The 23,710-nt window shown below is 45.9% G+C and overlaps 1 protein-coding gene across 1 annotated transcript; it reads right to left on the minus strand.

The window, feature by feature from the left end:
• Positions 1-4,690: 4,690 nt before the first annotated feature.
• Positions 4,691-9,345, minus strand: LOC311368056 (protein CutA homolog; the record flags this gene model as incomplete). Its single annotated transcript, XM_084486942.1, has 6 exons — positions 9,215-9,345; positions 8,467-8,615; positions 7,912-7,971; positions 5,788-5,833; positions 5,016-5,065; positions 4,691-4,793 (listed from the first exon to the last, which is right to left on the minus strand). The coding sequence occupies exons 1-6, from the start codon at positions 9,311-9,313 to the stop codon at positions 4,691-4,693; spliced, it is 507 nt and encodes a 168-aa protein (XP_084343068.1). The 5' UTR covers positions 9,314-9,345.
• Positions 9,346-23,710: the final 14,365 nt, after the last annotated feature.

Raw genomic sequence — 23,710 nt, forward strand, 5'->3', positions numbered from 1 at the left:
AGAGAGAGAGAGAGAGAGAGAGAGAGAGAGAGAGGGAGATAGATGCTGCAGTCCTACCGATGCTGTAGGTTTTGATGCCCGTTTTGATGGAGGAAGGTGAGTAGATGGGAGCTAGAAGGTGAGTAGATGTGAGTAGATGGTAGCTAGAGCTAGGTAGGGGTCTGAGCAACCACCGGTACCGCCGGACCCCCAGTCCTGGTCCCAGGGACCGTCTGACAGGGAGCAGTAGAGGGACGAAGACCCTCATGGTCCAGAGTCTTCACCCTGGTCCAGCTCCTCCCTGGGTGGATGAGGGGTCGGGATGAGGGGGGGGGATCCTCTGCCTCTGGTGCGGTGCTGACCCACTGCTCCCTGCCTGGCAGAGCCCGCCGCCTGGGGAGGTGGTGGACACGTGCCATGGAAAGGACGGGGAGTGAAGGACGGTTTGCATGGAGCTGGTGCTGTCTCAGGGTGGGGCCCCACAAGAAAACACAAAGCATTCTGTGGGTGTGATTTTGAATATTATCAAAACAGCAAGTCTGGAATCAACAATTGTTTGTTGTTCTTATAGATTTAACTAAAAGTTAATAATGTCAAAATGATATTAGATTAGATTCAACTTCATTGGCATTGCACAAGTAAGGACAACCAGTACAACAAAAAGCTGTTTACATCTAACCAGTAGTGCAATTATTAAAAAGTGCTTAAAATAAAAAATAAATAAGACACAATAAGACACCAAAATGATTTTGTAGGGATTTGCCATAATGAAAAGAGAGAACGTATAATCCTGTGCTCACCTAAATCTCTCTCCGATCCGAGAGGCAGAGACAAGCAGTCCAGAAGAGATTTGCTTTGGACAATGCATTAAAGTTCAATCACAATCTCAATCACAATAGAATCAAGACAGCCAATACGAACAAATCAAATTATTTGTGGTTATATACTGCATATCACGCAGCAAAAGTTACAATTTGATTTGATGGTGAGAACCGATGAAATAAACGTTTGTTTAGTTGTTTAGGCTGTTTCATCAGTGTGTTCCAAATGGACAAACCAGTCGCTAGCCAGATTAGTTTTCTTAATTCTTCTCATTGTTGATCCGGATATATTGATCTGGGTTCTTCAGCTTGTGTGCAATAAACTAAAAGAGTTACCTCAATAGTTATAGTAATAGTATAGTAATAACTGAAAACAAAAGCATTAACATATTTGTTCTGGATTTCCGATCAATGTGTTCCCACCATGGAACCCACATGGTGCTTCTGTTTATCTAGTGTCCCCTGTCCCCACGTAGTGCAGACTAAACGGCCCTACCACAGATGTATCACCACACTGTGTGTGGTGTGTCACATCTTGGCACTAGAGAAATGATCAAAGGTGTAATCCATCCTTGCTGCCCTCTGGCAGTTGTGTCAATGAGTGAGTGGAGACTGGGGCAAGGCAGCTCAGTCTCATTCACACGTTGCTATTGTAGATCATCATAGCAGGGTGCTAGTCACCTTTAGTGCCGTAGACAGGTAATAGTGTGTGTGTTGGGGGGGCGGGGGAGTTGCAGGGTTCAGTTTTGTTGGAGGGGGTTGCATGCTAATTTAAGCATGCACTCATCTTGGATTAATTCTCAAACGCTATTTTTTTTATACAGTTGTATTTATTCTATTATTTTTTTTTGCTCAAAAAACATTTGCTGGCTCCAGGAGAAGTCAAACTGAAAGGTCATGAAAGGCCAACGAAACGTGAAAAGGTCTTTCATGTCTGTGAAGGCCGAGAACATTCAGTACTAATACTGGACATCAACATAGAAAACAATGAATCAAAATGAGTGAATACACATTTTTAATACGATATAGATTAAGGGAATCTCATTCAATACAAAATGTTGCCAATTGCATCACAACAAATGTGTGTAGCGTACAATTCTGTGATTAATTCGGACAAATGCCAAGTCATTTGGGATACATTGTAATCATTTAATTTGGCAGCTTGTTCACTAGTGATATTGTGTCATTCCAGCAGGTTCTCTGGTCACAAGCATAGGCAGTGAATGGCTTTACTGTGAGAAAAACAGACAAATCTGGACATTTATACATCTGGCCTATTATAATTACAATAATAATATAAATCTCTACAGGAAACTATGAATATTTCACATCCTGGTGAGTTGGAAATAAAGATTTTTCAATTTTTATTCCAGTTTATGCGAGGATTAATTGAAAGCGACAGCTCAGACGGCCGTAATGCCTTGGAAACGACACCGGGATGGCTGCACAGGGACTCTAATAGCTAGTTAGCGGCTTGGAGCGGGGCTCACAGTTCAAAGTTCAAGACGATTGTCCAGATGGGCTGCCGCACGTACAGCAGCAAGCCGCGGGCTACTGCGGGCTGGAGACTTCCACACGGTGCTGATGTGGATGCCTGGACATCCTGTGGACAGTTGTTGCGTGCGGCAGTCTTTACTCTCATTTCAGCATTCACCCTCACACCATGCCACCTCGAATTTCCCCTTGGGGATCAATTAAGTATCTATCCTCATCATCATCACCTCTTCAGGATGTTTTGGTGATAAAAGTGGTGACATCATGTGTTGTGTTCATGTAATATGTAATATGTGTTTGTAACCGTACAGGTTGTGTATGTAATGGTGCTGTCGGTTACATTTAAGAGACATTATTTGAGTGTGCTTTGTTCAAAAGGACCTAGCCCTCCGTCAGCTATGAGTGAGTGAAATGCTGTGAGAATAGGTTTTTGTTGAATGCGCTTGCCTCCGTATGAGTCCACTTTGATTCCCGTCTCTTTTGAGGGTGCTTCTGGGGCTTCATCCTCTAGTAAATATCAGGTGCGTGTAATACCACACTTCCCAATGGAGGAGAAACGGAGCAAGAAGAGAGAGGGGATGATTCTTTGGTTGTTTAGCTACCAAACCTCTTCCACCTCTCTACCCGTCTGAAAATGGTGCCCTCTTGGCTCTCCTCGGCTCGCTCTTTCTTCACTTCACTACTGAAGCCTGCCTATTACACCTTTAACCTGAGCAGGTGTAAACCAGGAGGCGTGGCTGATCAACTCACATAGCATCATGTATGGGTTTGAACTGCACATAATAAACCAAACACACTCTGTGGTTCACTAGCATGAGTACTCTGGGTTTCTACTGCCCAGCGCCCAGTAAATTAGGGAAAAGGCGACCTAGTCACCAATATCTGATGACAGAATACAGGAAAAACATGACCATTTTAACACCACAAACCATTTAGATTCACAATAAACACATAAGGAATACAGTACAATGTCAAGCATTGATGCATTGTTATTTGCATTATTATCATTGTTATTATAAGTCAATATTTACAAGTAAAATAAATAAATGATGTAATTCATGATTTGCAATTGTAGTTACGTATATTCTATATTATTGAAATACCACCCTCTAGTGTGCAGTCAGCCCAACTGCATTTCCACTTTGAAAACAACTTGTGACATAACTGACAAAACCGAGTCCTGTCACATATTTATGACCACACACACACACACACACACACACACACACACACACACACACACACACACGCACACGTGCACACGCACACGTGCACGTGCACACGCACACGCACACACACATATGAATACCCCAACAGACACAGTGTTGTTGGGCAACACACACGCTTGTACATTCTGTCCTGGGCAGCCGGATTACAGGGGCTCGACAGACACAACACCTGGTTTAACTACGTCTGCACTTCCCTTGTCTCTGCAACCGTGCCTACCTCACCGCACTGTGTTGAGCAGGCAGCACAACGCTGCCCTGCACTAGATAAGTCCCAAACAGTATCCACTTGAATTAATGTTGGCTGTTTTTCCCCAGTCCAACATTATTTGTTTGAATGACCTTTTAATGTTACTAATTATTGCGGTAGCTTCATATCGTATCATATCTTTTTTTTTAAATGTTTTTATATATGATATGATCTCTTTTGTGTAGCTCTCATTGTGTCACGTTGCTTTGGTGGTTATCTTTGTCCTTTCTTAATGTGTCTCTAACTATTGATGACAAGGGATCGATCATTATTATATTATTTTTTATTACTAGCATCATACAAAACATTTCAGAACAACTTCAAAATGTATAAAAGCGCAAGACAGGACATACAGATAGAAAGAGTGCTAGCAGTAAAAGAGAAAAAAAAAGAGAAGGAAGAGTAAAAGAGAAGGAAGCATGTCGTCAGAAGATGTGTTTTTAAAACTATGTAAACTTTCTATTCCCCCCGTTATAATGACTTTGTTTACGGTGGTCAGTCCCATCGCTCAGACCCAAAGTGTAAAATGGAGCCTGTGGCTCTCTTGATAAAATGCTCTGTTGTGCTGGGTTTGGCCGGATGCATTGTCATTCCACTTTGAACACTTTAAGAGCGGCGTCATTCAATTCATTTTCAAAGCAATACAGGCCTTTAGTGTCACATCAAATGCGTGCTTGAAACAGCGTTGCAGCCTCGACAGTCGTCAGCAGCCGGGGGGGGGGGGGGGGGGGGGGTGTACCTCCACAGCGCATTCCTCAGCGTCCCCCTGATCGGTTGCCCGGGGCGACAGAATAACACTGTTATCATCCGCGGCTGACTTCCTGCTCGTGTTCTGAAGCGTTTGGGCGAGCGACGGCCCCGTGCTCAGGGCCCCCCCGGGGGGGCCCCTCAGGTCGGCGTGCAGGGGAGGATGCGTGCGGTCAGTCGTCCGGCACCGCCTCGTCCATCCACCTCACGTAGGACGCGCCGGCGTACCCCACCGCCATGCTCAGGACGTCTGGGTTCTCGTAAGGGTGGATGGACCTGGGAACACACACACACACACACACACACACACACACACACACACACACACACACATTCATGCACAAACACGGAATGTCGGTCACACACACACACACACACCACGCACACAATATTAGATATGGATGACTGGCGCGATGTGAAATTGTAAAATTGCAACGAGGGGTCAGGGTGGAATGTTCTGGAAATACACCACGATTGTTAAATGAAACGATGTCCCACCTCACATAATCTACAACTGTCTGGATCTTGGAGGTCTTGGTTTTCACCAGCTAGAACAGAAATGACGAGCATTCATCAGAAGGTTGACTGTGTGATGGTCTGTCCCTGGCTGTGAATGGCTCGGCGCCGCGTCTGTGTCTGTGGACTCTTTTTCGAATGTGAAGTCGGGCACCGTGTAGTTTTATCCTCATATAACAAGGATGACTCTGAACAGTGACATGAGGTAGATTTAAGAACGGGCGTCATAATCCCCGCAGTGAGCCGGTGGGGTGTCAACTAGGGCAAGCTTCTGAAACTCAACACTTTTAAAACACAACGGTTCTGTCACAGGGTGAAACAGACATCAAGACTTTGGTACTGATGTTCGGTTCTCCACGGGAGCAAAAGGTTTACTGATCCACGGAGGGAAAATGTCAGATTGGTGGAAGCCCAGCTGTCTTTTTGAATGTCAGTGATTGGAGCGTCTGTCTCTTTCTATGTCTTCACTATACAGTATGAATGTGTTCACGCTCACAGCAAGGTACTGAAAGAAGAATACGTTTGGTACGGGCCCTTATCACAGTAGGAAAAACACTGGTGTCCCTCATAACATTAATGATGGGTCCGTCTGTTTTAAGTATAGCAGAGCACCAGTATAGACACGACTAATGAAGTAAACATACATTGAACGTGCTGGTGCTACGATGACAGACCAATAAAACAGACCCTAAGGACGATCAAAGGACAGGAACAGGAAGTGACCTTGTGCTCGTGACCCAGCCCTGGTTCCTACCATCACAATCTCTGTCGCCTCTTGGACTTCTCCTTTCCAGTAATACCTACAAGAACACAGGATTAGAGGTTCTGTTCAGACAACAACTTCTGTATTTCAAACCACTTCCACTGCTTCACACAGTGTTCACACTGCTCCCCTGACACCAAGCGTCGGTGTCAGCCACGCCACTCTCTGAGTCGCCATTGTCATCGATACTTACCGCGCCGTGGTGCCTATCCTGTGTTCCCATCTGCGGCTTGTCAAACCACAATTCACAGCACGCACAGTATATGTCAAATGTTTCACAAGAACTCACTGCACGTGTGCATACTCTCACTGTGATTCAGACTGCATGCCTGTGTGATATGGATATGTATTATGAAATGAAATGAATCAAGAAAAGGTTGCTTATATAAATACAGACTGAGTTACTTGATAATTCTTGTGCGCGCACACACACACACACACACACACACACACACACAATCCCATGTCACCCTGTTTGTATTTCAGACTAAACCTTTTTCTTCTTTCGTGGCTAACAGGTTTAGCATTACGGCTACTCATCCTATTGTCCGGTGGTTTACCGCATATCGCTCCACCACGCGCCATATTCCATACGGCTTACGCGTTGACAGGCGTGGCTAATCCCTACACAGGGTCCAAGTGTGTCTCAGTGTCCCGCTGAATGTGAGCGGTTACATTCGGACAGTTGACTCCTGGTTTTCTAGGCAATAGCTCTGCTAGTTAGAAAGGAGCTGAGCCACTGTGTGTGTGTGTGTGTGTGTGTGTGTGTGTGTGTGTGTGTGTGTGTTTCAATCCTTTTGTGTGCATGCGTTGTTGGTGTGTGCGTATGTCTGTGGTTGCGTCCATGTGTGCGTGTGTGTGTAGTTGGTGTGTGCGTGAGGGGTTGGGTGCGGTGCAATAATACACCTTGCATATTTGCATATGTTTGCATATGACCCATTACAATTTGCCTACCGAACAAAGGTGAGTGTGGAGGATGCTTTCCTCTAACCTCCAACACCGGGCCCACTCGCATCTGGATAAGGGGAGTGGCACACTCAGGATTATGTTTCTGGACTTTTCAAGTGCCTTCAACACCATTCAACGCATTCTGCTTCAGGACAAACTGGCCAAAATGCGAGTGGACCCCTGCCTGGTATCTTGGATTTCCAGCTACCTCACTGACAGACCCCAGCATGTCAGGCTGAAGTACATCACGTCTGACACTGTGGTCAGAGGCACAGGAGCACCACAGGGGACTGTACCGGCCCCTCTACTCTTCACCCTTTACACCTCTGACTGTTCTGTTACAACTCTGAGCTGTGTCACATCCCACAGGGCCATCGTGGGATGCATAAGGGGTGATAGTGAGGAGGAGTACAGGAGCCTTTAAAAAACCAAAGAGCCGGTCATAGACTAGGGGAAGTCCAGACCACGTCCTGGACCAGTTCAGATCGAGGGGGCTGTAGTTGAGAACGTTGTCTCCTACAAGTACCTCGGGCTGTGGCTGGACAACGAGCTGAACTTGGGCAAGCGACACAGACCATCTGTACGGGAAAGCCCAAGGCAAACTGTACTTCCTGAGGAGGCTGCGATCATTCAACATCTGCAGGAAACGCAGCATATCAAAAAAGGACTCATCAAGGTTGGATGAGGCAGAGAGGAGGAACAACCAACAAACTGCTCTCTGGTGACAGAGGCAGAGAAGAGGAACCAACAAACTGCTGGCTATTCTGGACACTGTCAGCTATCCTCTGCACACATCAACATCAACACACCATACACAATTTAGCATTTTGTACTTTTGTACACATTTATACTTGTTGAACTCTTATTCTATTTGTAACATGGTGTTCTATCTATCTATCTATCTATCTATCTATCTATCTATCTATCTATCTATCTACCTACATATCCATCCATCCATCCATCCATCCATCCATCCATGTGTTGTATTTTCAACCTGTCTGTGTGTGTGTGTGTGTGTGTGTGTGTGTGTGTGTGTGTGTGTGTGTGTGTGTGTGTGTGTGTGTGTTTGCGTGTGTGTGTGTGTGACTCAGTCAATGGCGATTGTGATTGCGCCGGGTACTCCAGGCGAGGCCAGGTGTCAGCAGGGCCTACAGAACACACACTCACAGAGACCAGGTCCTGGGCAGAACGTTAACGCTGGCCGCCATCTGTCGCTCCATGATGGCTCTGTGGAAGAAAAGAAACACGCTGCATGGCGGCGGGTTGGTTCCAAAGCAGAGAGGCTTCCGAGATAGAAAACATTGACCAGGTGAAAAATGTGGTTTAAGGCTTTGCCTTGAGCAGATACAGCAAAAAAAAAAACCCAACCCCTGTTTAGTATTCAAACGGAGGAACAGCGAGGAAAAAAAAGAGGAGAGCAGAGTAGAGTAGGCCCTGGCTCTCCGAATACATAACCTCGCTCGTAGCTCAGGGCCAGAGCAAAGTTCCTAACTAGCTCCAGAGTTCTCCCTGACCAATTTCAGGGTTGAGTAAACCTTCAGAAATTGTCTTGGCGTAATGTTTTATAAACTACGACACTTTAATATTAAGTTACGGTTAATAAGTGCAGCGCAATTGCGCACCGATTCACACACACACCACACACACACACACACACACACACACACACACACACACACACACAACACAGAGTGACAGGTCTGCTGCGGGGGCGGGGCCTACCTGCCGATGTCCCGGGCCACCTGCTCGTTGGGGGTGCTGATCATCAGGACCGAGTGGTGGCCCGCTACGGGGGTCCCGGTGATGGCGGAGTAGAGCCGAGCCCCCATGGACCACAGCCCGGGGTACAACGCCACGGACAGGAAGACCAGCTTCGGGGGGGAGGAAGTGGGGGTTAGGGGAGAAAGGAGGGGGTGGGGGGAGGGAGTAGGGGTGAGGGGAGGGAGGGGGGAGGGGGGGGTGGGGAGGGAGGAGGTGGGGGGAGGAGGAGGTGGGGGTGAGGGGAGGGAGGGTGAGGAGGAGGGGTAGGGAGGAGGAGGTTAAGCTGACATCACATGGCTGATAAAACGGAAGTTTTAAATATGTATTATGTTCTAGAGGAATGCATTGGATGACAAGTGTGTAAGAATTGATAATGAGGCTATAATGGTACTGTCATTATCAGTATTAATATTATGATGATTGTAATTATTATGAGTAATAGTATAGTGATCAAAGGCAGAGGTAATATTGATTGCAGGCCGGGAAGAAGACGTGTGCTCCTATTTCACAGAGGCGCTCTCCTGATAACCTGTGGGTGAGCAAGGCGGACGCGGTGGGTGTGGATGTTATTGCTCCTAGCATGATAATCAACTGGCTACATAGCCATTGATAACTGGTATCAGACCAAGCTCGGATCAAACACATACGTTAACCCTGAATAACATGTGTCAAGTGCGTGCATACGGATTAATTACAATGTCCTACTTACCAAACATAAAACACCCAAGGAACGAAAGGCAGAGTGAAAGATGGATTCTTTGCAGCATCGCTGGTACAGCCCCTCCATCCTACGGGCAACAAATGGCATTCCTAGTCTTTCCTAGTTGAGTGGTCGCGTCGTTCCCAAGCGTCTCATCTCACTACGGAACGCCCGGAACGGGGTGCTTCAATTGGGCGTTGTTGGCAAGAGAGAGGGCGGGATCGATATGCGTTTCAGTTACATGAGTTTAGTGGCAAGAGCGGGACTACCCATAGAAAGATAGCCGTTTCCGTTACGGATAAAGGTCAAATAAAGACATATTTATTCTAATTTTCTTTTTTTGTGGTTATTCTTGTCTTGTTCTTATTCTTCTCGCTCCGCGGACTGTTCACTGGCGTACACTGCCCATAGGAAGTAGGAGACCGGAAATTGTGTTGCGTTAGACCGGGATAACGCTTCAATACAGGATCCTTTCTCAGCCGTGTTAAGCGCATTTATAAAGAGACATGCTGTGCTGTCTGATGCACACGATCATTATTTCCTTCAAAATTGTCTCATTTCAGTGTTTCAGTTTGAAACGAACCTACGACGAACTTCTTCTTGTCAGAGCATGTTTTGTTTGAATACTTTCCCACATTGATGTTTAGGTATGAATGTGATGAACTTGGCAGGTTGTAGTCGGACGTCCAGCGTCCGGAGAACGAACATCGGATCCGCTTCGATTGGCTGCTTGACATACCGTCGTCCAATCAGACGGCTGGCTTCTGACCTGGGACATAATCGGCTTTGGTGTCTGATTAAAGGCGTTTGCCTTCCTCAGGGTGGAATCACTTCTCATCACTAGATATGACACAAACACGATGGCATGTGTGCTCTGTCTATGGCAGAAGGGTTATAAGTAAGTAGAAGACACTTTATTCATGCTCTTGGGGAAATCCAGGTATCCAGTGGCAACAGACAGTACAATACAGTAGGCTACAGTTGACCAACAACAAAATGGAAAAACGAAAATAGGTAAATAAAAGTAAATAGAAAATGAGCAATATTGCACATAATTTAAAAATCCATATAAAAAAGATCCACGGGTAGATGTAAAAATAAATAAATAAAATGCAATTATTTTGTGTTTTTCGACGCTTTGGCTTAGGTAAAATGTGAGCAAACATGAAGCGTAGTGCAGAACTCATAGAAGAAGCAGATTCATGAAGCTGATGTCTTTCATGTCATCGTTGGCCACTGGGTGGAGTTGTGGATCTATCAATTGGGTGTCTTCTAATCCATTCCTGGATGTTGACGAATAAACATTTTTCCTGTGTGCGCTCATAAGTAGCACTATCTATTATTCTGAAGTTAGAATCAACTCAAGCAAATTGAAAATGCGTCACCACCACGGCAAGCTGTGCTGCAATTCACATCGCTCCATTTTCTGAACCCCCCGCCCCACCACCCATTTCAGAGCTGTGTTTATCGTGGTCTCAGCTCCCATCGCACCCCACCGTGGTGCACATAACAGCGCTGACAGCAGGGGGCGCACCATGAGCCCCCCAACAACTGAAGAACAAACCAATTTATTTCCCCGAGTCCCCGACATGCGCATGCTTCATTTGAGAGCCCCATCCGAAATCTCGAATGCAGCCACTTAAGCCACTGTTCCCGACATGAAAGAAGGCGACCAAAATAGAGAAAATGGAAAGAAGGGAGAAGAGTCGAATGAGACACTTTTGATCTCTTCGTTTTAGGGCCTCGCTTTGAGGCGGGAGACATTCCCCACGAGGAGTACTGAGAACGATATGTTGTTTGTCTCTTGGAGTTGTAGTAAGCTACAAACATTTGCATTAATTACCATTTTTTTTTCGATTCTTGTCTGTTTTTTTTTATGTAATGAGGCCACAAACTTTAGAATAGAAAACGGGGAAGTTGGGAGAGAGAGCATTAGAGCATTAGAGCATTAGAGCAGAGATACACAGAAAGGTTTGGGGAGTGTGTGTAGCTGGCCTCACACTGGGCTTGCCCATTGGTGATTTCATTGCCGTGTTCAGTTTATCAGTTTAAGGAAAAGTTTGGTGAGTGGGCGGAGCTGAACTAAATAAAAAGGACCAAAAGAGAAGGAGGAAGTGTGAACAGGAAGAGAGTGAACATCCTGTCTGTTTCCCCTCACTGCCGCAGCCTAGTCCTATTCCGGGACTGCACTGCGGCCACTGCTGAAGCAGGAGCAGAGGAGAAAGGAAGGAAGCGCAGAGGAGAAGGCGGACGTTCAGAGGTCAGGCAGGTCTTAACGGAGACTGTGATCACTTCCAAAGGAGTAGAGCGCTCCTCCATTGGAGGTTAATTAAAAAGAGAAGCCACGGGGGACGGAGAGATGTCTCATTCACCGGGGGCTGACCTCAGTGGGGAAACTCCATCAAATCGGGCCGACACATGTCTCCATCACTTGGGATGCCGGCGTGGCGTCGTGACCGCTGGTGGCTCGTCTGTATACCAGCAGCACACACCCTGGCCTCGCCCGACACCCAGAGCCGGAGAGAGGAGCCAGAGCAGGGACGTTCTCTGTGGTTCAAGGGGGGCCCGGCCGTGTACAGTGAACGCACAGCCTGTGCTCTCTCTTTGTGAGCTTTGTGTTTCTTTATGTGTTTCTGGTTCAATCTGTGTTTTACATCCTTCAAGCCATCCTTCCTTTCTTTTTTTCTTCCTTCATCAAGAGAGAGAGAGAGAGAGAGAGAGAGAGAGAGTCAGACAGAAAGATAGACAAAAGAATGACAGAGAGAGAGGGAGAGAAAGAGAGAGAGAGACAGAGTCAAAAAGAAAGAGAGCGAGACGAAGACAAAGCGAGAGAGAGAGGGAGAGAGATTCAGAAGGTGAGAGAGAGTCTGATATTTTCTCTTTGCATGTCAATATGTCCACTAAGGACACCCAACAGAGATATTATCCTTTCCAGCAATAATAACAACCCGTTCTATGAATACAAAAACAATCCTACGCACACATTGTCATTAGCGCGTCCGGGGCCGGCCCAATATAAATCTATATTTTGTCTTTCAGAATGCGTCACCGTGCCAGATGACATTAGCATGCTGTATAAATCACTGGGCATCAGTGAAATAGAATAGCTGGGCGGCGCATTATTAGATCCATCATCACCATGCAGCTTAACACCTGGAATAGAGGGCACACGAGTGACAGCTTGCAAAAACAAAAGATGGTGAGGTGATAGCCGTCATGGCACGAAGGGAGGTGGAGACAGAGAGAGGGAGACAGGAGATGGAGAGTGAGATAGAGAGAGAGACTGGGCGTCAACAAGAAAGAGTGACAGACAGAAAGAGAGCCAGAGGATTAGAGAGAGAGAGAGAGAGAGATGAAAGGACAGAGCGATGCAGCAGAAGACCTGACTTATTGGCAAATTCAAGACAGGACGTTTGGGAAACAGAGAGAGAGACAGAGAGAGATAGAGATAGAGATAGGGATAAAGAGAGAGAGAAAGAGAGAGAGCACGACAACTTTAAGAGAACCATTTTTTTAACTAAATGATATCTGCTCCAGGCTAAAGACTGGAGCCATGTCCAGATTGATTGGGGCGAGGAAGGAGACAATGACTTTGTGGGCCCTTCGAGCAACACACACCGTCTCCAGCAGGCTGGGAAAAGAGCAAAAAAATAAAATCCATACTTCCACATTACTATTCATCGGCTGTCATGCGGGCCATTCCTCCTCACGCTGCTGACGCGGTGAGAACGAGCTCACTCAACCTCACTTCATATTCAGATGAATGTGAAAAATAATATATATATAAACTCACCTCTGACTTAAAGTAAGTGTCTCGGGAGGATGAGCGACAGGTGACAGGTGGAGTTTTTTTGTGCGTGTGTTGTGTGTGTGTGTGTGTGTGTGTGTGTGTGTGTGTGCACATGTGAACGTTTGCACAATCATTTTTTTTATCAGTATGTGTGTTATTGTGTCAGTTTGTGAGTGTTTTCTCTTTCTGTGTATGGGTGATTTTCTATATGTGTGTGTATATGTGTGTGTGTGTGTGTGTGTGTGTGTGTGTGTGTGTGTGTGTGTGTGTGTGTGTGTGTGTGTGTGTGTGTGTATATGTGTGTGTGTGTGTGTGTGTGTATACATAAGTGGGTGTGTGCATGTGTGTGCAGTTCTGTTGCTTGAGGTTGTATAGGGGCATTTCTTTGTTCAGCATTGGTGGGGGCCTTGTTAGTCCTGTTTGAAGTAACTGTGTGTGTCTGCTAAGGCAGGAGATTATTACTGGTCGCCAAGCAGCAACATTATCAACAGGGCTGCAACGGACCAATCAGGTCTGGCGGAAGATGGAAGAGAGTGGGAGGAGGAGGAAGAGGAAGGAAGAATGCGGATTTCAAATAAGAAATCCTTGCAATTTTACTTTCTCTCTTCCCGAGTTTGTGTCAGGTATTTTACACTGACTTTTGACTCGGTCTTATCTTATTTTATTCTGCATTAGACTAGACACTAGACATTAGATACATGAGGTCATATGCCTTTATTAATCCAAGAAGTGAGATGAGGGTGTCCCAGCAGATGGTACAGGACAGCACTTGGTCTGTGTGTGAATTGTTTTTTCTTTATTTCAGTGTGTTTGTCCCAGAGGCTCCCCTGAGCTGCACTGCTGCAGTTTGAAAGGCGAAATTTAGGACGATATTTAAAGATGAAAAAGCCACCGAAAGAGAGAGACGAAGTGAAAGCAGAGCGCTGGAAGGTGATATAGAGGGGAGGGAGGGACTCGGAAAGACTGTCGTTCAACGGGGAATCGATGCTAATGAATGTCGCTGTTCAAGTTTAAGCTAGCGATAAGAAGGCAACCTTGGAAACTGTGACTCTGCATTTGTGAGACAATGTGTGCATCTGTGTGTCAGTGTGTGTGTGTGTATTTGGTGTATGTGTGTTTGTGTTAGTGTGTGCATCTGTGTGTGTGAGTGTGTGTGAGTGTGTGTTTGTGTGTGTGTGTATGTTTATGTTTGTGTGTGTGTGTGTGTGTGTGTGTGTCTGTGTTCCTGCGTGTATGTGTGTGCGCGTGGGCGTGTGTCTGATTAATGTGTACATGCTGTGTGTGTACATAATGAGTGCATTCCTATGTATTCACGTATCCGTGACTTAAGTCCGATAAAAGCATGCCTTCAGCATCGACTGCAGTAACCCGGGGCTGATACCCTGCCCTATTAGGGAAGCATCTGACCCAAAACCTGGTCAATAGTCACAATGTCATATTGATCCACAGATTGGGACTGCTTAACTGCGCTGAGATATGGTGCACCGACTGATTAATTGTGAATCGGCATCTGAGCAAAGCGCGTTCCATCAAGAGATTATCTTACACCCCCCTACTTGCCGAAAGATCACACGCAGAGAGAGAGATTTAGCACAAACCCGGTGAAACGTATATCACGTATACGAAGCATCTGCTACCCAGCTGATAGGGAGCCTCTCATAATCACCTTAGCATCGCAGTATGGCGATATGGGCATTAGCTTAGTGACAAACAAGGCTGCGTGAAGCCCCGACAGCGCATCAGAAACAGACCACGACCCAACACTTATCCAGGAGGAATCAGGCTTGACCAGTTTGTGTGTGTGTGTGTGTGTGTGTTTGTGTGTGTGTTTGTTTGTGTGTTTGTGTTATTATGCGTGTGTTTGTGTGTATGTGTGTATGTTGGTGTGTGTGTGTTGGTGTGTGTGTGTGTGTGTGTTTGTGTGCGTGTGTGCGTGTGTGTGTTTGTGTGTCTGTGTGTGTCTTTGTGTCTGTCTGTATTTGTGTGTGTGTGTGCATTTGTTTGTATGTGTGCATTTGTATATGTATGTGTCTGTATGTGTGTCTGTCTGTCAGTATGTGTGTGTGTGTGTTTGTCTGTATTTGTGTGTGTGTGTGTGTGTGTTTGTCTGTATTTGTGTGTGTGTGTGTGTGTGTGTGTCTGTCTGTGTGTGTGTGTGTGTGTGTGTGTGTGTGTGTGTGTGTTTGTGTATGTGTCTGCGTCTGTCTGTCTGTATGTGTGTGTTCGTGTGTGTTTGTGTATGTGTGTGTGTGTGTGTGTGTGTGTGTGTGTGTGTGTGTGTGTGTGTGTTAGTGTGTGTATGTGTGTGTTTGCATACAGGGAGTGCGACTGGAGATGGGGGATCTTCAAACCACGCTAGTTGAAGTGGGAGGGAACCGACAAAATGTACAAATTACTAACACGTCTCTGGCGAGATCAAACATTTTCCAGGTTGGGTAATTAAATATATTTACTCTGCAAATTTACCTTCACATACTTATTGGGGCTGCTTACCACTTCCTGCTAGGACGTGTGAGAGGGAGAGAGACGGGGGGGTGGGGGTAGGGAACAGTATAGGATAGATCCAGGAGAGCCTGAGATCAAACGATTCTTTTCTCTGCTGTAACTCTCGGTTACAACAGAAATATTCCTCATCCGGGAATATTGCTCCAGATTCCGAAATCAGCTTTTTCTTTGCTTGCTTTTATTTTCTCTCTAAGGGTTCTTTGAAATATCTACCGAGAGTTCCGGACGGGGACACACACACACACACACACACACATGCACACACGCACACGCACACGCACACGCGCACACACACACACACACACACACACACGTTCCCGTGGGGGCATCCATCTTCCAGTGACCTCGGTGTGTGTGTGGATGAGGACGATCTTTCCCTTAAGACAAGGGCACTTCACATCTCTCCAGGTTCCCCCATCCACCTCTCCCTGCCTGGGAGTGGCTCTCCAGCCCAAGCCCTTGTAATAACGTTTTACTACAGGACACAAGGCTCTGAGGGAGCTCTCACAGTACCATCCTCCCTCAAGCCCTGCCTCCTCTCCTCTCCCCCCTCCTCTCCTCTCCCCTCCCCTCCTCTCCTCCACTCTCCTCCCCTCCCCTCTCCTCCTCTCCCCTCCACCTCTCCCCTCCCCTCCCCTCCCCTCCTCCCCTTCCCGCCCTTCCTCTCCTCTTCCCCCCTCCCCTCCTTTCCCCTCCCCTCCCCTCCCCTCCTTCCCGCCCTTCCTCTCTTCTCCCCCCCTCCCCTCCCCTCCTCCACTCTCCTCCCCTCCCCTCCACCTCTCCCCTCCCCTCCCCTCCCCTCCTCCCCTTCCGGCCCTTCCTCTCCTCTCCCCCCCTCCCCTCCTTTCCCCTCCCCTCCCCTCCCCTCCTTCCCGCCCTTCCTCTCTTCTCCCCCCCTCCCCTCCCCTCCTCCACTCTCCTTCCCTCCCCTCTCCTCCTCTCCCCTCCACCTCTCCCCTCCCCTCCTCCTCCCCTCCCCTCCTCCCCTTCCCGCCCTTCCTCTCCTCTCCCCTCCCCTCCTCCTCCCCTCTCCTCCTCTCCCCTCCACCTCTCCCCTCCCCTCCTCCTCCTCCCCTCTTCTCCCCCCTCCCCGCCCTCCCCCCTCTCTCCTCTCCTCCACTCTCCTCCCCTCCCCTCCTCTCCTCCACACCCTTTCCCCCCCCCCCCCTCCAGATTTGTTTACGGTTGATGTAAAGTATATTATAGTTCCATTTTCTTTGTTATAGTCAGATTCCTTTTTTAAAAATGTTATTGTTTTGTGTGGAGGGATATTCTATAAATGTGTTGCTGTAGCGTTGTGAGACCATCCATATATTTAAGTCAGTGTCAGCAATGAATACTACTCTGGCCTTGACTGGGCAGAAAGTAGTCTCCACATAATGGGCTCTGCCTTATGCGGTTAATCAAACTCCAGCCAATCTGAGTAATGCTTTCGGTCTTCTCACTCATGCCGAAGCAGGTTGGAAGTAAGCCCAAATCATGTTCTCCTCTGAGAAAAGCCTTCTGTTCAAATGCATGTTCATCTTTTAACATCGTTATTCAGTCAATTTTGGATTAAACTGCTCCGCTGATTGCTACACTTTCCTCGGGCCCGACCATTGTATTTGTAATTGGGAAGACTGCGGCGCATCTTGTTCATCAGGAACTGAAACTCCCTTCCCCCGAGCTGATTGGTCCTCACATTTCTTTACTTTATGGAAAGGCTTTGGATGTGTGACCCCGGCTGTGAGTAAGGCTATTGTGGATCAGCTGTTTACATCAAACCGGATTAACTCGTCAATCGTCAATCAATACCACGCCACACACAATATGGTTTTCCAAACGCATAAAAAAGAGTCCCTGGCAGGCTGGATGGTTTGCATTGTTCCAAGCATGTAATAACTTTATTCCAAGCAGTGTCGTACTTGTAGCCAGAATGCACCAGAGCACCCTCACTGGCAGTGCGGAACAGCTCGTTAGTGACGCCGACTTGCGTATGGAGCCGGTTGTATTAGTTATTCCAACGTCTTGTAACCCATAGGCAGGAGATGGGGAATAGGAGGCAGCAGATGGCCTGGGATACAGAGAATGTCACAAAAATACAAATCCCATTCTCCACCCCGTCTCCAGGAGGGTGAGGCTCACTCTGAGCATGTGCACATCCACACAGATGCGCGCAGACCCTCCTAAAAATAGACGCGACTCGTTGTGACACTGCCTCATTGTCCTCGATTGGCTGGAAGTTGTGGAGTGAGAGGCTCACGTGCCTCACACCGATGGCAGCCGACGACGAACGCTGGCAGTGACTCCATGGACGTCTTGTAGGTGGATGTCTGAATCATCATGAGCCAAGTACACAGAGATATGAACTGCTGAGATGAAATTGCACATAAATCCAGCTCAAAAGTACCACTTATTTAATTAAGAGATGCTTAAAATGTTCCATTGTTCGGAAAGCCTTTGCAAACTGCCAATATTAGATCAGTTTGAATTATTATTTTAGCTGATATAAACAGTACAAGGGACATAACAATAGCTCACTTTAAAGAGCCATGTCAATTTGGAGGAATAAAACCTGAAGCAAAAATGTCAATTAAGCATTTAATAAGCAAATTACTGACTTCCCTTTGAATTTACGATAAGCAACACACATAAATACATTTGTGTCAATATAGTATGTCTATCATACATAAGTAAGCACCTGCAATTCTGTCTATTTAAGGACAGATAGACATTAATCTTTCATTAATCCTGTATAGGGCATTAGCCAAGGAATGCTCTTAGCTGGGAAATAGATCCATTAGTGTACAACAGTATGGAGGCCAGTGACTGGATACGCAGTTAAAAGGTTTTCCAACTGCATCACATAACTTAGATTTGTGTTAGCGGTTGTACCCGACCGCTCAGACATATCTACCCTTTCTCTGACCTCATTTGAGGTCAGAGACAGCGAGGGGGAGTCGGAGAAATGGATGGAGAAATGAAAAACCAAATAGCAAACATCTGAACAGGAAATAATGGAATCTGGGGATGGGAGCATGCTAAAAGGTTTAGAAGCAGCGTGCTGTCATATGGCTGTAAGAGAGGATTCTATAGTGTCCTGTAACTTCTCTCTATCCCTTGAGCTATGTTTAACCCATATGGTGGCCTGTTTAACCCATATGGAAGACAGTTTAACCCATATGGTGGCCTGTTTAACCCATATGGAAGACTGTTTAACCCATATGGTGGCCTGTTTAACCCATATGGAAGACAGTTTAACCCATATGGTGGCCTGTTTAACCCATATGGAAGACTGTTTAACCCATATGGAAGACTGTTTGACTCATATGGTGGCCTGTTTGGTCCATATGGTGGCCTGTTTGGTCCACATGGTAACCTGTTTAGTCAACATGGTAGCCTGTTTAGGCTACATGGTAGCCTGTTGGAGCCATATGGTAGCCTGTTTAGGCTACATGGTAGCCTGTTGGAGCCATATGGTAGCCTGTTTAGGCTACATGGTAGCCTGTTGGAGCCATATGGTAGCCTGTTTAGGCTACATGGTAGCCTGTTGGAGCCATATGGTAGCCTGTTTAGGCTACATGGTAGCCTGTTTGAGCCACATGGTAGCCTGTTTAGCCTACATGATAGCCTGTTTAGTAGGGATGCACCGATTGTGAAATTCTGGGCCGATACGATGTTTAAAATATCAATTTGGCCGATAGCCGATGCCAATGTGTTTTTTTTGTTGTTGTTGTTGTTATTTATTCCACCTTTACATGCACGTTCTTGCCTTTGACCTCATTGAATTGAAAATTACAACTTTTCATCGGATTGCTCCGGACATTTCTTCGCCATTTCTACTGCTTCATCGAATCTGTTTGGTGTTTGGTGTGTGTGCATGTGCGTGTGGCACGCGTATCCTGGCTTGTGTGTAAAAACACTGGCTCCGATTGGCTACCATGATCGCTTATCTCGTTGTTAAACCAGCCGGTCTCCTCACTAGCAGTTTGTGTGTGGAGCCAGGGGTGCATTCGGATTACGCAGTTTATTCAATCAATTCATAGTAAAGCACCGCATATAACGGTCAGTAACGGTAACGGCGTTGTAACAACGGAAACAGTAATTAGTTAGATTACCCGTTACTGAAAAAATAACGGCGTTACCTAACGCCGTTATTTTAAACAGCGTTATTACAAACACTGATCAAATCTCATCAGCCATTTGAAAAGCAGACATGGAGAAGTGTACAACGATTACCTGAAAGCCAATAAAAAACGGAGAAATGAACGGGACACTAAGAAAGCACAAACCACCACCAGCAAGACTCAGCATTTGAGAAAGGGAAAAAATTCCCCTCGAACAGCGCCAAAGCTAAAGGGATCACTAACAAGGTGATGGAGTTCATCGCATTAGATGACCAACCTTTCTCCGCTGTGGGGGATGTGGGGTTTTGAAGCGAAAAGGGTTTTGAGTGAAATGTCACTGGAACATGTCTTACAAACTGCATATCGCTGATCTTGACAGACAGTGAAATACTCCCACACGACTACATGTCTACAGTGAGACAGTGAAACTACATGTCTACAGTGAGACAGTGAAATACTCCCACACGACCGTCATTTTTGATCAAATTCGCAAAAATGATATGACGCAACAGATAAACATCGGCGATCGGTGAATGTCATCTTATTTCCCGATAGGCCGATGGCAGTCAACAACGCGAATATCGGCCGTTACCAATGTTCGTCTGATAAATCGGTGCATCCCTACTGTTTAGCCTACATGGTAGCCTGTTGGAGCCATATGTTAGCCTGTTTGAGCCACATGGTAGCCTGTTTAGCCTACATGGTAGCCTGTTGGAGCCATATGTTAGCCTGTTTGGTCCACTGGGCTGCTAGCCTGTTAGCTTGTTGCTCGCATGCCAGACGGCCAAGTGGTCATTGAGAAGCTGCCTTTGTCAAAGAGTGCCTTGACAAAGAACAGGTCAGCATGTCCTCATCCTTCCTGACGTTCCTGATGTTTTGCCAAAGCCTGATAGGGAGAGCACAAGATACAGTCAGCAAAGGTTAGCCGACGGTCAATCCCTGGCCCCACAGGGTTATGCCCCGTCGACTTGGAGAGGCCTAACAACCAGGAGGCCGGCTGGACAGCGATTTCACCCATGGCCGACGGTTCTGCTGGACTCTGTGTTATTTATAATCCCGACAGTTATGTCTGTGAGGCAGGCTGAATCCCAAAAGGAGACGCTGGGGTTGTTTATGTTTGCCTTGCTGTTCACAAAGGACCACAGTACTGTAGCCCAAACTCTTCTGGTCTTTGGTATGGACAAGAGCGAAATTATATATATATATATATATATATGAATATAGTTGGTTAGTAGGCTGGAGGAGGTGGGACCCTTTAAGTAGGTAGTTAACTAATGCCAGGCTGCTCCTAGGCGGGAATTGGCCATATAATCAGTAAATAATAGCCTATGAAGCCAAATGACTATATATTACTATATTACTACTATAAGAGTACTATAAGATTGTTAGGAGTGATGAATGACAATGTTCGAAAACGCAATTAAATCTCTCATAATTAGCTGCTTCACAAACTGTGGGCCTGGCTAAATTAATTTATGTATATGATTTATTCAGATATATATATATATATATATATATTATATATATATAAATATATAAATCCGATAGGCCGGATGTGTTCTGAATCTCTTGAAACACGAAAATGAAAATGAATAGACAAGCACGATGCTTTGGGGCTGTCTTTTCTTGTACTGGCCCCTATAGTATCGGACTGCCATTTACAACCAGCCCCAGATCGGCGGACACCCGTTGACATGGGAACCTGATGGATTTGTTTGTTTAGCCTGCTCCTAACCCATCGGGACAAACCCCACAGAGCCATTCCTCCTCCTGTCATCTCTAACTGTATTACACATTTACAGTTGCAATAAAGAGAAGGAATTGCTTAAGCGTTGCCTTTCAGATATAGACAATGTATGGATTTCCCTTCAAATCCGTCCATGAAGACATTGGAAGAGATTGCCATTGTGGGTGTGGGCGTTGGGAAACAGCCGAAGCTCTTGGCTCGCTGTGATTTCACATCCGTCTTTCATTCTGTCTTTTCTTTCTTCCACCCACGGAATTCCATTACGTGTCAGACAGCCGTGGTAAAGGTGAAGCCTGGCGCGTGGCCATCCAGATAACAATATTAAATGAACCCACATGGCCACATTAAGGGAGGAAATCAATACCTGTAGTCATCATAACGTATTAGGAGGTATTAACAGAGGAGCATTCTACTAATACTATTACACCATCAACATGTGACTTCAGGAAATTGTGTTAGCACTGAGTCCTGTTCTCAATGGTTACAACACACAAAACATGAGACTAAAAAGTCCACTTTTAACTAAAACTAGAGAGAGGAAGGGAGATGGAGAGCGAGAACAAGATAGGCAAAATGAGAGAGAGAGAGAATAGAGAGAGAATAGAGATATAATAGAGAGAGAGAGAATAGAGAGAGAGAATAGAGAGAGAGAGTGAGCGAGAGAGACAGAAAGAGCGAGAGCACAAGAGAGAAAGAACGAGAGAGAGCGAGCGAGAACAAGAGAGAGAGAGAGGGATAACTCTTAATGAGGCCAGCCTAGATTCAGGTGTTTCACATTTAGCTAACGACCCAAGTTTGCCACATCTCATATTGTAGGCTGTGTAATGGGGCCGTTATGTAGGATGGAGCTTCACCTCGAATAAAACTCATTTCCAAGAAAGACCCCAACTTCACGAAGGCCCAATGTATAAAACAACAACAACAAACCCATTGAATATAAATGTTGCACTGTATGAACCACCCTCATGGTCTCTTGGTACAAATATATAGAAACATAATAAATGTAATTCTTCATTATACAATATAGGCAGGCAAAGCATCAAATGAAGATGTTCATTTGAAAAGACACTTCAGATTTACCTGCAATTGAAGAGGAAATACAAAAAATATATATAGGAGAGAGAGAGAGTGGGGTAAGTCGGGCCAGTGGTAAGATGACCCATCCCTTGTATTTAAGAAACTGTTCACATTTGTTGTCATTTGACCATCAATTCAGGAAGCACACATAGTTTATATCTGACTGTGATGGAGAGAAGCACATGGTAAAGTTGCAAGTATGTTTTTTTCCACAATAAACTGTTTTTTGCTTGTCAAAGTAAGCTTTTAACAGCTATAAGGACAGGAAAATATATGTCATACATGTTGGTGATTTGCCGAGGTATACAACCATGGGAATAATGGAGCAAAAGATTAGCCTGAATTGTTAAACTAGGCAGTTTTTCCAAAATCGTGACTGTGGGGCAAAGTGAGTCACATGCTGTCAATTGAGCCAGTTGTTCAACTTACCCACCATGATGCACTGAAGTGAGGTTAAGTCTCTACACTAAAGTGGTATTTCAAATTGAAAATCTGAAATACCAATCAAAATATGAAGAATTTTTGAATTTTCAATGTAGTATTATACAACAGATTTTGTTCTTCATATTTTGAACATTGTAGAATGTGTAGTTGTTCGTTTAAATTGTTTAAAGTTACCTCAAACAAATAAATAAGACTATTTGGAAAAGGAAAAAGTAAATTGGTCAATTGACCCCCAGATGGCTCAACTTACCCCCACGCTGGGGGTAAGTTTTTTTTTTTTCAGAAATTCATATTTTCACAGACCATAGACGACGTCACACAGCAGGCGGCCGTGTGGTCTGAAATTTCACTTGGGTGCAGACGGCGAGGCAAAGGGAAAAAACCAGCAAGTCGTTGAGAGATGTTATAAACACGGGGCAGGTTGTGGAAGTAATGATTGTAATAACCCAGCGAGCCGGGCGACGCTGTCCCGCGGTCGGCGCTCGCGGCACCTTCAGGGGTCCGAGAATCAATGTGGCCCCACAGCTGGGCAGGACTCTTGACTATTGATCAGGGAAACTTATTTCAGCAACGTGTCCATCCCGGAGAGATCAGTAAATACAGTAAATGTGAATAAGGACACATATCGCATTTCAGTTGCACCTCTGCTGCAATGCCGTTGAATTCAGAGTTGTGTGTTTGTACTCACGAGAATAGAGGGATCTGATGCGGCTCCATCCACAGCCTATTCCAGCTTCTCCAGGAGTATCCGAGGGCTCCCATAAGCCTCGCTAAACTTTACAGTTGAAAAGTCATCCATACAGAAAACGGCATGACATAAAGGTAGCAATTGGGAC

The sequence above is a fragment of the Micromesistius poutassou genome (genome assembly GCF_964030765.1).
Source record: "Micromesistius poutassou genome assembly, chromosome: 22".
In the NCBI taxonomy this organism is placed as follows: domain Eukaryota; kingdom Metazoa; phylum Chordata; class Actinopteri; order Gadiformes; family Gadidae; genus Micromesistius; species Micromesistius poutassou.